The 15,459-nt window shown below is 35.0% G+C and overlaps 4 protein-coding genes across 5 annotated transcripts; 2 read left to right on the top strand and 2 right to left on the bottom strand.

The window, feature by feature from the left end:
- Window positions 1-1,040: 1,040 nt before the first annotated feature.
- On the top strand, window positions 1,041-3,552 carry LOC141668919 (protein CURVATURE THYLAKOID 1A, chloroplastic-like). Its single transcript, XM_074475981.1, has 5 exons — window positions 1,041-1,306; window positions 2,289-2,383; window positions 2,501-2,608; window positions 2,758-2,829; window positions 3,275-3,552. Exons 1-5 carry the CDS (start codon window positions 1,135-1,137, stop codon window positions 3,338-3,340), a joined length of 513 nt encoding a protein of 170 aa, XP_074332082.1. The 5' UTR covers window positions 1,041-1,134; the 3' UTR covers window positions 3,341-3,552.
- A 2,123-nt stretch (window positions 3,553-5,675) lies between these two features.
- LOC141667766 (eukaryotic translation initiation factor 1A-like) lies at window positions 5,676-6,375 on the bottom strand. The gene has a single exon (XM_074474380.1). It carries the CDS (start codon window positions 6,272-6,274, stop codon window positions 5,837-5,839), a length of 438 nt encoding a protein of 145 aa, XP_074330481.1. The 5' UTR covers window positions 6,275-6,375; the 3' UTR covers window positions 5,676-5,836.
- A 1,459-nt stretch (window positions 6,376-7,834) lies between these two features.
- LOC141667185 (uncharacterized) lies at window positions 7,835-12,772 on the top strand. The gene is made up of 3 exons (XM_074473579.1): window positions 7,835-8,012; window positions 8,445-10,463; window positions 10,884-12,772. Exons 2-3 carry the CDS (start codon window positions 8,490-8,492, stop codon window positions 12,693-12,695), a joined length of 3,786 nt encoding a protein of 1,261 aa, XP_074329680.1. The 5' UTR covers window positions 7,835-8,012; window positions 8,445-8,489; the 3' UTR covers window positions 12,696-12,772.
- Window positions 12,773-12,880: 108 nt separating this feature from the next.
- On the bottom strand, window positions 12,881-14,905 carry LOC141667187 (SKP1-like protein 20). Of its 2 annotated transcripts, XR_012552527.1 has the most exons (3): window positions 14,582-14,905; window positions 13,536-13,729; window positions 12,881-13,419 (listed from the first exon to the last, which is right to left on the bottom strand). XR_012552527.1 is itself a non-coding variant. In XM_074473580.1 (2 exons), exons 1-2 carry the CDS (start codon window positions 14,882-14,884, stop codon window positions 13,601-13,603), a joined length of 432 nt encoding a protein of 143 aa, XP_074329681.1. In that variant the 5' UTR covers window positions 14,885-14,905; the 3' UTR covers window positions 12,881-13,600. The 2 variants fall into 2 exon arrangements, 1 of the variants encoding a protein (XP_074329681.1); XM_074473580.1 differs by having other exon boundaries at window positions 12,881-13,729.
- Window positions 14,906-15,459: the final 554 nt, after the last annotated feature.

Genomic DNA, 15,459 nt, shown 5'->3' with positions numbered 1-15,459 from the left:
TTAATCTGCTCAACCAAACTTATTTTAGCACTTAATTACTTGCATTGCGTTTATTTGCATTCATTATTTTTAAATTGACTCCAACTTGAACCGATTTTTTCAACAGTTTGAATAGGATTTGACAATGTTAATCGATAATAGTAAATGATAAATCAAATTTCACTATAAGTTTACAGTTTCATTATATACGTTCGAAGAAAGGACGTATTTTCAAAACATATTTAAACATGTCGAATTATCAATCAAATAAATTTTGGATTTTAAAACTAGTGCCCGTTTGGAAAATCTTAAAATAAGTAAATTATGATTTAAAATGAATAAGTAAATTATAAGTGATAAGTAGAAAAAATACTTATAAGTTAAATAAGTGTTTGGATAATTTTACTTATAAGTCAGAATTTTTTTTTTCTTAAATGAACTAAAATAAATAATAATTAAATATAATTATCTTAATTCTTGAATTTGAAGTTAGATTAATATTTAAAAATATATATTTTAAAACTGAGATTAATAAATCAATAAAAAATCAGAATAAGTTGAGAAAAAGTACGTTATTAACATTTAACTTATCAGTTTATAAGTTATAAATTCAACTTATAATTTGGATCGACAAACGGTCGTAAATAAACTATTACGGACTTATAAGCCATAAGTGGCTTATAAGCTCAGCGCCAAACATGCCCCGAGTCTCAGATTTGACATTCAATTTATTTCAACTCATCATAGACCGAGGGACTCTAAAACCTAAAAAGAAAATAAAACTTAACAGGATTATCGTAAATGCGTGGGTTATAATTAAAATATCAATTAAAATATATAAAATTCATAAAAATTAGTAATTATTGGTGCATTTTGCGCACGTTAAAAAAACCGTAAAAAAAAATCATACAAGACAACACTTTAAAGTTTAGACAAAAATATTTGTATAAAAAATTGTGATAAAATAGGGGAAACGGGGGATTAAAAGATAGAGAGTACACCAATAAAAAATCATGTTCGATCCCACGTGTCAGTCTAATATACACTCACTAAACTAAAACCAAGACAAACAAAGAAAGAAGAAAAAGAGTAGACATACTGTCATCGAATTCAAGGATAAAAAAGGAGATAAAATTTGTTTGACCGGACTGAACCATGTCGACGGCGGCGATGGCGATATCCAAGGCGACCACCGCCGTGTTCAGTCCACTCTCACCTACCACCACAACCACCACCAACCGGTGTTGTGGTGTACCTAACCTTCCCCCTCGATTCTCTTCCTCACCATCTGCTACTAAATGTTCTATTTTCAAGCTCTCTTCTTCAGGTACCTCTCTCAATTTCAACACTTTTTTTACTTCCTCCTTCCCAATTTACTTGTCGAGTTTGACTCTTGTATGTAGTTTAAGGTACATTGACCACGAAACGAAAATTTGAAAAATAATCGGTGGAGCTATGCGGTCAATACATTTTAAATTACGTATAAAAGTTGGACAAATAAATTGAGAGTGGAGTATTATTTTATTTGCAATTGTTTGCTTTACAATACTACTTTCTTCAGTTTTTACTTTTAAGTAGTTGACTTAGCTGCAATGTACTAATGTAGTTTTAATTCTTTTATATCCCAATTCATAAGCATTTTTACTTGAGCCTGTATTGCGACTTACTAAGATACTTGTCGGTTTAAACTAAAGATTAAATTTGTTTTTAGTAAATGCAGCTTCTACATGTATGTTTTCTCATACTATTTGACTTGTTATGTTGATATCTTTTGGCTTTACTGTGGGATTATCTTTCTGAATTGGAAATGAAATGCTGTATTTAATTCGCATAGTGTTTCGTTAATTCGGCTGTATGGTAAATTACAAGCCTAGGTTGTGATACGATCTAGACAGGAATAACAACACCTAAAACTGTGATGCCTAATATTTGTTGTGATACGATCTAGACAGGAAATGCTTCTTTTTAGCATTTGACTGTGATTTTTCATATTAACAAATATGAAACTTAATTCTACTAGGAAGACCAGACTCCAGAGTTAACTGTTCGTGAAATAGAATATATTATGTCTACCAGGTCTTTTTTTTTGGATAATCAAAGTAAGGCATTTTTGAATGCACGGAACCAATTTTGATTTCATTAATAAATTTAAAACGACACACTAACATGTTCAAAATGATACAGTAACATGTTCCTCCGCCTCTAATTAAGACTGATATATAAAAAACATTAGACTGAAACTGACAGATATTAGTTTTACTATAATTGCAAGTTTACCAATTTCTTTGTTTTTGCTCAATGATAATCAGTTTCACGGAGACATGCACGATTCCAGACCAAGGCCACATCAGATGAGAGCACCCCTTCTGATGGTGGAGAGATACTCACAGATCTAAAGGAAAAGGTAAACTAAATCAAAATACCAAGGAACTATCTTTCCAGTGTTTTCTGCATATATTGTTGTCTGAATGCAGCTCTCTATACCTAATTAACAAGTTGTACACCCTGTTGTGGTTAATAGTGGGATGCAGTTGAAAACAAGTCAACTGTGCTTCTTTATGGAGGTGGGGCACTTGTTGGAGTCTGGCTATCTGCTACACTTGTTGGTGCAATCAACTCTATTCCTTTGGTAAGTGCTTCAAGATAGTCGATGGGGCTTTTTTTCAGTTTTGATTGGTTAGGTTATGGGCTTACTTTCAGTAAGATTAGGAGATTCATAGATAGTTTTGCTCTCCTGATACTCTGATTTTAATCCTCTTAATTGTTGATGTGTATTAGCTTCCTAAGATATTGGAGTTGGTAGGACTTGGATATACAGGATGGTTTGTCTACCGGTACCTTCTCTTTAAGGTAAACTTGAATTATTGATTACTAAGGATTGTGCTATAAAGACAAGATATTGTTGGCTCTTTGGTTGTAACCCATGCGATTATTATTAAATGGCATATCTGATTGGCTGCATTAGACATTACTCTTAGCATTAAACTCGTAGTTGTACTGTAACTAACCATCCATATAAGAGACTTTGTTTGCCATTTACAGGCCATCTTTTTATTGTATCTCTCTTTACAAACAGATAGCTTCAATATAAGCAACCCATAGGTTGCATAATGTCAATGGTGTGCTCTTATATTTGCAATGTTGAGAAAATCATATCAACATACTTTGTTAGCATCTATCCATCCTTATCTCTCCTGCCAACATAAAGGAGTAGGTTTTTAGAAGCATAATACATCTCCTAGTTTCACGTGTCTTAAATTTTAGCTAACATTTTTCTCTTATACTTTTCTCACAGTCGAGTAGGAAAGAACTAGCGACAGATATTGAGTCATTGAAAAAGAAGATTGCGGGAACCGAGTGAATGTGGCTATGTGGCGTTGTCTAGTGTCCTTGTCTTCATCTTCATCTTCGTCAAATTAAATTACATTTGTGAATTATTGTATAAGAATCACGCTCTCTTGTAACATAGCGTAGGTTCTTGATATATTCCTACTGTTTCGTGTTACAATTCTTTTTTAATAATTACATTGCATTTTGCACCATTAAACTAAATCGTACTTTATACTTCTTTTCCGATTGCCTTCAGAACTTCAATGTTTAGCACTGCCATTTTTTTTGTCAACTGATACTCTTCTGTAAAAGATCTCAATTAATTACGATACATGACTGGCGACTGCCATATTTCTCAATTTATCAGGATTGTTCAATATTGGGCGATCAGCAAACACCTTAGCTGACACCATATTCTTCATTTTGAAGTTGGGTTAATTCTCAGTGAGTTAACACAATTTTATCATGCCAAGTTACTTTGAACTTTGAAGTACTTTGTGCCCTTGTAGTGTGGCATTTCTGTATACTGCATGTTTTTGCTTGATATTCAACAACTCCATGTAACATGTTTGCACTATGCAATTCTTACACCTTAAGTTTATTTATAACCGTTTCTCTGAAGTATATTAAGAGTTAAATAGTTTGAAGCTCATAAGTAAGAGCCGCAGCAAGCTGCATCCTTACAGCTGAAGTGATTTATTATCGTTTGTCAGGAATAAATTTAATAGTTAAATAGTTATAAACACAGGCAAAATTACTGTAAGAGCAAGCAACTATAATCACATTTAAGAAACTAGATGAGACGCAATTCTCAAATATCATCTTCAGCATTAGTTTTTAGTTTCTTTCTATAACACCAATGTTATGCCAGAGTAAAAAGAGGCTTAATTCTATGTCCAGGATGTCAAGGACCGTCTAGTCGGGGAAAAAGGTTTCAACTGACTTAAAACAACCGAGCTTAGGAGTCTTAAACACAGCATTGAACACTTAAAAGCCGAGTAGACAAAAAGTTTCCAACTTGCTAAAAGGAATAGGGTTTAAGAATTTGAAGCACAACATTGAACAATTATAAGACAAATGAATTCATGTAAATCATTGATCATTCAACCACTAGCATCCATATGTAAGCTTAACAGAGAATATCAACAGGAGAACAAAGAACTAAACAGCCCTAGATGGAGTCGAAAGCAAACATTGCGAACCTTCAATAATGACTAGTATATCACCACCACCAGTTCACCTTGATAAGAAAATGATACTTCATATACTAGGAACAATGAATGACAGGAAAATCATACAATTTGATTCTATGATACCTTAAGGGATTGAAGTAAGCATTTTGTATCATTTGTTAATCACAAGACTATGAACACAACATATACAAATTGAACACAATAAATTCAAATTTGGTATCGAGCAGCACAATTAATTCCCTCCAGACAAACAAGAACATATACAAATTGAATTCAAATTTGGTATCGAGCATCACAAATAATTCCCTACAGAAAACAAGATCCATCTACCATTACGCATTAATCAGATAATGTTAAAACAAATTGACTATTATTTGAAATTCCAATCACCTAATAAAACACTGCCTATCCATATTAATAAGACATGGCCAATCCACTTGAAGTATTGTAAACAATAATCAGATCTCAAAAGAGCCATTGATCAACAAAATGCTAATCTAGCAAAACTAAAACAATCACGTTACTCAGAAACTAGTCAAAAGCAAATCTTGCAAACCGACATAGACAGATTCATAAAACATTAGCTATAGACTTTCTAACCGTCTTAATGGAGTAAAAGTTGGTTTTAACAATGATGTTACCATAAGAAAATTAGATTAACATGGGGGAAAGGAAATACTTTGATTTAATATGAACAGCTGAACACTGAATTAGAGAACCATAAAGTTAAGTACAATAAAAACAGACGCTTTGATAAGTTAAAGGCTTGAAGGAAGAAATTTTAACAAATGTTCTTCACAAGACTACTAAATTTTAAAAAATTAAAAAAGCAAAACATACGACCTAAAAACTTCCAACTCAATTCTCCATCTACCAAGTCGACAAGTAGCAAAACTTATAACTTGTACTAGCTGATAATGGGTCACTTGCCTAATATTGCTCTTGGTATGAAACCATAAACTTGTCACACAAATCAACACCCAGATACAAAATCTGTGCGCACTAAAAGAAACAATCCACCATCCAAGGTCTAAACATACTTAAAACATAGCTATATAACTGATCAAGTTAAAACACCATACCAAAGACAGAACCGCAAATATCAAAATTTATCAATAACATCATCCAATACAAACATCCAAGCTTAAAATAAACATAAAAACACCCAATTAATAGTAATTAAACACAGTTACCACTGCATCAAATATAATTAAAACCACAAACATTCATATCCATACACATAAAAATCCAGCGAAATTCCAACAATACATGAAAACAAACATCCAAAACACAATAACACAAGATACCGAAACTCAAAACACACACATAAATAATTAGATCTTATCAATATCCTCATCCTCAAACTCGATATAATCATCGCCAACATTATCATCCTCATCATCCATACCCCCAGCAATCCCCTCATTAAGCCTCGTATTCTCCGGTAACTCGCCATACGCCTTCAAAAGCCTAGCCTCATCAGGCATGTACTTGAGAATAACATCAGCCTTGTCATCCTGATAATCACGAAGACCGACAAGAATAATATCGCCAGCAGCAATCCACACCTTCTTGTGCATCTTACCGCGAATATGACAGAGACGTTTAGTGCCGTCAATACACATGGATTCGCAACGGCCGTTACCGAGCATACGCATCACTTGAGCGTATTCTTGGCCGTCTTCTTTGAAGACGAGCTCGCGCTTCTCGTCGTCGGCTTCGTTCTTGCCTCTCTTGCGATTCTTCCCTCCCTTTCCCTTGTTCTTCGGCATAGCTGCTGCTTAATTGATTCTAATTGCTGCTGTGCTTCAAACCCTAGATTCACCCCTCTTTCTTCTATTGTGTGTATAGTTTGTGCCCGTGTATATATTTATATTACGTTTATTTAATTTACCAATATATAAATATTTACGGGAGCTCAAATTGGGCTTCATCTTTTTTATTTTTTAAATCGAATTGGTTTGGGATTGGGGCAATCGGTGTTCCGTATGTGTATGGCTTGGGTTGGGCCCAATAGATTCTATATTTTCCGTTTCAACGGGACCTGTTCCGACAAATTTCAGGAATAAGCGATAATTGAATTCAGAATCGGAGATAAGAGATAAGCCTTAAAGAATTGAGTTTTCTAATTGCTAACAAATTTCAAGAATAAGCGATAACTGAATTCAGAATCGAGGATGAAAGATAAGTCCTTAATTGTTTGAGTTATCTAATTTCGCTGATTTAATAATTTTTTAATCTATATAATGAACTGAATTCATCAATTTCTTGTTAAAATTATTAATAATTTTAACAAACTCCGAAAGTTTGTTAAAATTATTATAAGGTAATTTGTATTATTTTTTTATATTATTATAAGTTTATAGTAAGACTATGTTTTTTAAATATTAAGAAAGAAAAATAGAACGAAACGTCTTTCAATTTTTTTGAGCTATATTTTATAATTTTAGTAAGAAATAAATAAAAATAAAATAAAAAATTATGAAAATATTTTCTCCCTAATTTTTTTTACAAAATATGATTAAATTCAAATGTATATATACCTTGTGTCGAAAACTAGATTTCATTTTAAATTTTAAATTTGACTATATAATATTTTTGGGATTTAGATTTGGATTTTATTTGAAATCAAGACATTAAAATGTTAGTACAAACATGAGAATTTGAAATTATAACTCGAATACTATCAATTGAAATTCATAATTTAAAATTCATAAATGTAAATTTTTAAACACTCATAAAAAGTTTTTATGCCTAAAATTAGATTGTACGTTAAATCATCAACATATGTATATATGTTAAGTTTTTTTTTTTTAACCGATGTATATATGTTAAGTTCTTCTACCTTTTGAGAAGGGTTAAGAATTCGACTTTTAATGTATATAATAAATTAAAAAAAAAAAGGTTATACATTAAATCGAATAGAGAATTATTGTTATCAAATCTTATTATAAAAACGAGCTCATTTGTTGAATTGCATAAAATAGAATAATGACACATGACTGATTTTGATTTATATACGTATATAAATATATGCGAGGTTCCATATTATAACTAGAAAGGTTGTCAACTGTCATATACCATATATTTGAATTTTTTTTTAGGAAAAAAATTTCACGATTTCTAATATTTTTCAAAAATAAATGAATTGGAGTGAAAATTATCCAAAAATAGGGTCAACGAAATTATAGGCAGGAGCAGGAGAAGGAACTAGAAGGTGCCTTGCCTCCACAAACCCCACAATGTGATACGCGGGAAGCATCTGGAAGTCAGTGGAACTCTTCAGAACTATGTTCCCTCTGTCCAGAGCACTCCTTTATATAATTCTGTCCGAAACTGAAAGCATATCAAAACAACAAGTAACAATCAAACACACACAACAAAAAAGGCTTAATCTCGAATATCATTTCAGTTTTGTGTTGGCGGATTCGATTGGTTTCGATAATTTTTTCACTCGGATTTGTGGTGGAATTACTACTATTGCTCCTGCTTTTTAATCCTTAATTTAAGGTATCAACTCTTAAATTTTGATGACCTCCTAGTTAATTTTGTTTCTTGAATTAAGTCATTTTGCTACAGGCTTGAGCTTTAGTTTTATATATATGATCATTGTTAAGTTTGTTTGTTGATGCTGCAACAATGTCCATTTTTTTACATCTCTAATTTATTAGTTTTCGAATAATATAATTTTTAGGATTGTTCGCAGCTTGGTAAAGCAAGTAGATGATGGATGCTATGCTAAAAGGATTATAATTATAAGCTTTGCTAAGCAATTTCTGGCCTCCTAAATAGATATTAATTGAGAATTTTATCAATTGTTAATTTGGCTAGTTGAGAATTGTCAAATTTTATTCAGGCACCTCATTGTTACTTTATCAGGTTTATACATTGATTCGACAACAGGTCTTTTAAGTTTTAACAATAGTATGATGTCTTTCCCAGGTTGTAATTTGGCCGCTTTTTATACTTGAATCCAGTTTTCTAAGGATGTATCCTGGCTGTAGATTCATGGACTTGCACCCCCGGGAGAGGGTTCAATCTTATGCTCCGCATCACGGCCCCGGTTTGGGTCATGTTCCATCTCATATGAAGATGGATACTCCTAGGCCCCCTGTCAATTATGAGTCCTTCCCTTGTAATGGGAGCTATGGTTGTCCATATCCGTTCCCGTACCATGGCTGCTATTACAATCAAATTCCTGACTATCATGGTCAGGGTGGGCTTCACTATCCGCATTATGCACCACCCCCAAATGTTTATTGCAATGGAATCCATCCTCCGTTTCCAGGAGGCTACCCTTTTCAATATCTTCCTTCTCCACATTATTCAGTGGCGGATCGACGGTTTGAGTTTGACAAGAAAGGCCCAGCAGATTATCATTGCTGTGGATGTCCAAACCACTCGTGCCAGCAGAAAGAGAACAAGAATGTTAAGATCGAGGAACAAACTTCTGATGATGAAAGGGATAACGTTGCCTCATTTGTTCCTCCTGAGCTCAAAAATCAACCATATCCAGTTCTATGGATTCCACCAGGTTACAACAGGAAGGAAGAGGGCGAACAAATTGTCAAACCGGAATCCAAGAAAGTAAGCAGTTTTGACAATGAAGCCGAGGGAAACTTGAAGCCTTTTGCTCAAGAGCCAGGTGTTTGGAATGGGTGGTTACCAGTAGATCCAAATAACCTTAACTCCTTGGTACAGGGGAGAGACGAGAAAGGAATTGCACACCAACAAAATGGGGACAGTAAAAGTTCGTGTCCAGTGGGTTGTGTGCCTAGATATCCTGAACAGAAGGATAAATTGGAGCTTAACGACAGGGATCAGAAGCCTATTTGGGATCCTTCACATTATAGGATTTTCCCTCTGAAGTTAATTAAAAATCAGGATAACAAGAGCATGCCCGATGCAGATGTGAAGAAAATTGAAAATTCTAGCTCAGAGGATGGTCCAAAGGCAGGGGATAAAAATGTGGTTAAAAAGATTATACCAGTAAAACAAATGGATCAATCTGAGGAGAAAGTACTTTCAAAAAATAATCAAACCGAGCAAAAGAGGGAACCAGAAGTCGAGAAAAATCAGAATATAATGCCTTTGAAGCTTAAAGATAAGGAAGGAGAGAGGGAACATCTGGAAAACAATCGCAATGTGCAGTCTTCCCTTTCAAAGGCATCGAAGTTGCCCCCTGTATGTCTGCGGGTTGATCCATTGCCAAGCCGAAGAACCAAGGGTGGCAGCTCAAGGTCCCCAAGTCCTTCAGCAAACAAAACAAAGTCAGAAATTTTGTCACACAATAAGTCTTCTTCCTCGTCTACTACACAAGGAAACAACCAGCATAATATGCAGTCTTCAGCAGATTCAGATCTTAGCAGACTTCAGAGTGGAAAAAAGGTAAAAGATATTGAAGTAGTTGACAGTACATTGAGAGACAATAAAGTAGAAACCCAAAAGGAGGATTTATCTCAGTCTCTTGTCAATGCTTCACCTGGTGACTCGCAAGAGAGAGTTTCAAGTGGTTGTCAAGATGAAAAGGGTGTAAAAAGTGATCAGGAATTTTTCATAGATGGAGTAAAGAATGTGGATAAATTATCTGGAGAAATAATGCAGGAAGATAAGTTAGCGATTGAGGCTCAGTCTGGTGATGTTTTATGTGAGTCAGGAACAGGAGGAGGACCTATACATACCAACAAATTAGAACAGGCAAGTTCGAATGGGGCACCAAATCATAAGTTCTTGGAGGCTGAAGCTGCTGTAATTATTCAATCAGCGTACCGTGGTTTTGAAGTTAGGAGATGGGAACCTTTGAAGAAATTGAAGGAAATTGCTAGAATTGAAGGAGAGATGAAGAAGGTCAGGCTAGATGTTCAAAGTCTTGTTCCCTCGGGTAGCGGGAATATTAATAAGCAGAAAATAGTGATTGGAGAAACTATTATGAACCTTCTGCTGCAATTGGACACCCTGCAGGTAATCATACTTTTCAAACCCAAGTTTTAAAAGAATTCATTTATTAAATTACTGAATACATGGATTACAGATAAAAGTTAAGACATTTCTACAAGGGATACTAACAGTGCATTGCTAAGCAACAAATTAAAAAAAAATAGGAGGAAAAATTACAGCAAGCTCTAGTTCTGGAAAACATTTAGAATTATTAACATGACTTCGACGACATATATTTGGTTTCTTGAAGAAAAAATGTTGATTTTGAAAGTGTTCAAAAGTTTGATGATTCCGTACAGGACTGATTTTGTATGATCAGCTAGGTGGAATTGTGTGTTACGATATCTTCTAAGTTTCTTATTATTCTTTTGGCTACTTGCGTAGTTTATTATTTGTTTCTTTTTTCTTTGGGATTCTAATATAGCCCGTTTAATTGTATACCAGGGATTGCATCCGAGTATCAGGAACATAAGAAAATCTGTAGCAAAGGGACTTGTTAGCTTGCAGGAGCAACTCGATTCCATTACATCTCAGAATCCGGAGGAACTAAAAGAGTCTGATGTATCCAAACATTCTGGCGAAATTTTTAAGAGGGCCGTTGAGGAGGAAAGACAAGCAGGAGAAGACAGGCACGAGCATAATAAACCTTCTCCTAGTCACATGGATGTGAGCCCTAGCACTGTTGATGTTGAAAAATCAGAACTGTTGTCTGGCACAGATGAAATGTGCAGGGCTCCGGATGAAATACAACAAGATTCTTCAGGTTATGTGGACCCGAATGGGCAGCACCTGGAGCCACTCCTTGAAGTGAAAGAACAGAGTGATTTGCATGGTGTTTGCGAGGATCATGATTCTTTTTTGGTTGAGTCCAAAGAGTTGCCTCCTTTGGTTATTGCAGAAGAGAAACTCAACCCTGTTCAGTTACAAAATCTATCTTCGCTGGTTGAGTCCGATTGCTCTAGTAAAGAGGATGAGGTTTCTAAGGTAAATACAGAAGTTCCTCCTAGAGTGTCGGACCCGAATAGTAATGCTCAGGTTGCTGGCGATGGCTTCCAAATTGGAGGAAGATGTATAGTCGAACCAGGTAAACATGAACTTGTCCAGGAGTCTGGTCTGATTTCACTAGGCAATGAAGCCAACGAAACCAGTGCAGAGGAGCAACAACACACAAAATTGCTTGCTGAATCTCTGAAATCAGATCTGAAAGATAATAATGCACCAGAATTGTGTTCGGTGAAATCAGAGAGCTTTTCTGAGCTGAAGGATAATGTTGGTGCAGGAGGAAACTCAGAAAGAGACAAGGAATTTAGTGGGGATGATATGCTTGGAACGGAATTGGTGGAAGCGTCAAATGAGACACGTGGCAATAATACTGAAGGAGAATCAAATGTTTGTGTTGTTGATGGGGATGGTAAAATGATCGATGACAGACGGACAGCAGCAGTCGGGGTTGGCACATTGGAAATGTCAACTGATATGAAAGAAGTAGCAAATGCTTTTGAGGTTGAAGCGGAAGGTGATGACATGCACGGTGTCGAGTTTGAGACGAAGGAAAAACCTGATATAAACGAAACAGGTAATGTTTGTGAGGTCGAAGGAGATGATAAGCCAGTTGATGACATGCATAAAGCAGATATGGTGGGGCTTGAGCAAAGCGAAACACCAGAAGTTGAAGAGTTTGGAAAGGATGTTGGAGCAGTTGAAGACACAAGATCTATTGGAACTCGCGGACCTGAATCGGAAGATCAATCAAAGAAGACACTGGATATACAGGTGAAGCAACAAAAGCCATCATTCATGAGCGCAGAATGTGGCGAGGAGGTCCATATGGAAGAAATTGCAAACTGTAACTCTGAACAGAAAATGGCAGTGGGTGAATATCAGGAGATGTGGGAGGATAAATTTGATAACAAGGAAATCCATGAAAATCAGGGTAATGGTAACATAATTTATCTCTCTAGAGAGGAGGATCCAGTGGAGGAAGACCTCGACATCGAGAAAGTCAAGAAGCAGCCACAGAAAGAATTTTCAGCTGGAGAAGAGCTTAAAGAAAGTGACAAAGGGGTGTTACAAGAGAATGAGATCCTGAAAGAAACAGTGGAGAAGTTGATTGCAGCAGGGAAGGAACAGTTGAATGCAATATCTAGTCTGTCGGAAAGAGTCAAGGATTTGGAGAAGAAATTATCAAGAAAAAAGAATCTGAAATTGAGAAGAGCAAGACAGAAAGCGCCAAGTCCATATATTCTTCAAGTGTAAAGCTGTAAACTAGCTGTGGAATAAGGTTGAGTGTGATTTATATGTGGAATGAGATATGATTAATGTTGTATTATGTATCCATGTTTATGTCTGTATTTTTCGGTTCCTGGGTCTGAAATAAAAACACCGGCTGAATTGTGTGAAGCTAGTTTTTAGTCTCAGCTAAACTTGAAGGAAAAGAAAGATTAAGTGAAATAACAATTTTCATTCATAACCCTCTTGTTTCCAACATTCATCATCATATATTACAAACGCAGGGAAAATACTAGCAACAATCCTAACCTTACATCTGCTAGTAACAATCTTAACCCTACATCTGTCATAATGCTTGTAATAATCTCAATGCTTTCTTCCGGATTTACCCCTGTAGTAATCCTTCAGCCAATTGGGTTCCCTGGTCTCCCTTCTAGACTTTCTAAGCTCATTCAATGTCAAAAGCTCATCCACTTCACGTTCATTTTCAGCAGCTTCTTCTTGTAATTCAGAATTAACATCATATACATGTTCTTCAGCTTGTTGATGTTCTGCATTTTTAATCGTAACATTGTGCTTCTTAAGCTGGCAATAGATATAGCTCTTTGAAAACTATATATAATAGTTCCTTTTACAACTGGCCAATTGGTATGTGCATATGAAGTCTTTTGTTGAACCAACACCAATACAATTATGAAAAAGAGGAGAGTGTTAAGCATCAAAACTATATATGGCTGAGCACCTGAGCCTCCTGATGTAAAATTGAAACCAAAGAACAGGTAATTTTAAAGATTAGCATAGATTAGCATCTCGATAACAAGTAAGTCTAAAGATTTAACTTGTCAAATAAAGTCTTGGGGTTCTCACACATGCAAGGCTAGCTAAAGATAGACGATGTCCAAAACACAACTATTTTCCCCAACTAAATTTTTTTAGTCAGCATTCTGTTTCCAGTTTTCTATAACCTCCATGATCTCCTTATATTTCTTTCCCTTGAACTTCTTTGACAATGTTCTACATGTAAGATCCATCAATGGCTTGATTTTGAGGTAGTCTGCTGCCTGAAATCACAAACAATATAACATAATCTGTACTAAATAATGGTTACACACATGTAGAATCCATAAAACATTTATAGTATGTCTGAACTAGCTAGATATGTTCATGGAATCTTAAGCTTGCACTAGCCATTGTCAATCAAAAACCTGACTAGCCTTCCCAAATAATACCTCAAGGCATATACATAACTAAATATTATGGATCCTTTGGTTTAGCACCAAGTTTAAGATAAGGGAATCTCACTGAGTGTATAAGTATCTTACTTTTGTTAGTCTATAAACTTTATCCCTGTTTGTATGGTTCGCCTTAATCTATCATTACGTATCTTTAAAACCCCATCCCTGTTAGTATAGTTCACCTAATAAATCTATCATTACGTTGAAACTACCATTATGCTCTTTTGCATTAAACACGATCAGAACCTCTCGGGACATTCCCTTGTGTAAACTATAAGTCCGCTGTATATACCAAGGCAAGCTTGACAGTTAGGTCGTGAATGCAGTACTACAGCAGCGAAAGAGAACAGCATTTTTTATTGTCTAGTTATTGTGGTTAATACCTACACTAGTATAGATCTAATGATCAGTTCAGCTGCACCATAGCTACAAGTCTACAACCAATATAGAATGCAACAGTTAAAAAACTGATGAGAGCCAAAAGTAACTAATAAACCGCATCACTAAGAAATAAGAATCGTACAAAAGTCATGTATATGAGAGACAAAAGTAACGAGAGAGAGAGAGAGCTGGGGGCAGAGAGAGAGAGAGAGCACGGGGGAGAGAGAGAGAGAGCGAGCGCGGAGAGAGATAGAGAACGGGAGAGAGAGAGCGCAGAGAGAGAGAGAGAGAACAAACATCAATGAGAGCGAAGAAAGTAGTCCAATCAACATTAACAAACTGGGCATCAAAAGCGGAGAGAGAATTGACAACAGCCTCGTCTGCAAGACTAAAATAAGGTACATCATGACGATTGCAGTATTCGATAACCTTTTTCAAGGTGTCGCCAGCAATCCCATCGAGCACAACCGGGGAATCGTGATCGCTCTTTAGCCTTAATTGGAGCTTTTTTGCAATCGTCCGAGACATATAAACGGCCGTTTTCCCTACCTCAAAAACCTGCCCATCGCGACTTAGGAGACGTACGTGTGTATTTTCCATGGCTTCCTTTGAGTAACCAAATTCAATGGCTATTCACGACCCCGAAACATATGGGGAATATTTGGGATTTCCAAAAAAAATGTAAGTTTTAATTTTAAGTTGAAAATTGACGTATAAATAATATGAACATCGTAATTTATAAGTTATTTAGACGTTTAAATAATTTTACTTATAAGTTATTTATAAGTTTTTGAAGTTTTTGGTAAATCATAATTTATAAGTTACAATATTTTTTTAAAAAAAAGTCAAATTTTAATATAATAATTAAATATATTAACATAAAACTCAAAATTATAAAATTAAAATATAATGCGTGAGCCTATAGGGTTTATCCAATATTCACCCGAATGATAGCGGCAGCGGATTAATTACGATAAATAAATAAATAAATATATATATATATATATATATATATATATATATATGGAAACCACGACTCAACCACTAATACCTCTTTCTTGACAATATATAAAATACTGCTTTAAATTTTTTCAACATTCAAAAAAGTGTGTTATCTATCATAATGTGACAATAATATAAATTATTTAATTTTAATTAATTATTTTTTGAAGTAT

The sequence above is a fragment of the Apium graveolens genome, chromosome 6 (genome assembly GCF_009905375.1).
Source record: "Apium graveolens cultivar Ventura chromosome 6, ASM990537v1, whole genome shotgun sequence".
Lineage (NCBI taxonomy): Eukaryota > Viridiplantae > Streptophyta > Magnoliopsida > Apiales > Apiaceae > Apium > Apium graveolens.
Note: the sequence above shows the minus strand (reverse complement) of the source record. Positions and strands in the feature narration are given on the sequence as shown.

Bases quoted from the DNA above. Each gene is read 5' to 3' on its own strand.
- LOC141668919 (XM_074475981.1), top strand. From the start codon at position 1,135: ATGTCGACGGCGGCGATGGCGATATCCAAGGCGACCACCGCCGTGTTC. The intron at 1,307-2,288 runs GTACCTCTCTCA...AATGATAATCAG, and splicing joins TTTCAAGCTCTCTTCTTCAG to TTTCACGGAGACATGCACGA. The intron at 2,830-3,274 runs GTAAACTTGAAT...CTTTTCTCACAG, and splicing joins ACCGGTACCTTCTCTTTAAG to TCGAGTAGGAAAGAACTAGC.
- LOC141667187 (XM_074473580.1), bottom strand. From the start codon at position 14,884: ATGGAAAATACACACGTACGTCTCCTAAGTCGCGATGGGCAGGTTTTT. The intron at 13,730-14,581 runs GTTTGTTCTCTC...TTGTGATTTCAG, and splicing joins CTTTCTTCGCTCTCATTGAT to GCAGCAGACTACCTCAAAAT.
- LOC141667766 (XM_074474380.1), bottom strand. From the start codon at position 6,274: ATGCCGAAGAACAAGGGAAAGGGAGGGAAGAATCGCAAGAGAGGCAAG.
- LOC141667185 (XM_074473579.1), top strand. From the start codon at position 8,490: ATGTATCCTGGCTGTAGATTCATGGACTTGCACCCCCGGGAGAGGGTT. The intron at 10,464-10,883 runs GTAATCATACTT...ATTGTATACCAG, and splicing joins TGCAATTGGACACCCTGCAG to GGATTGCATCCGAGTATCAG.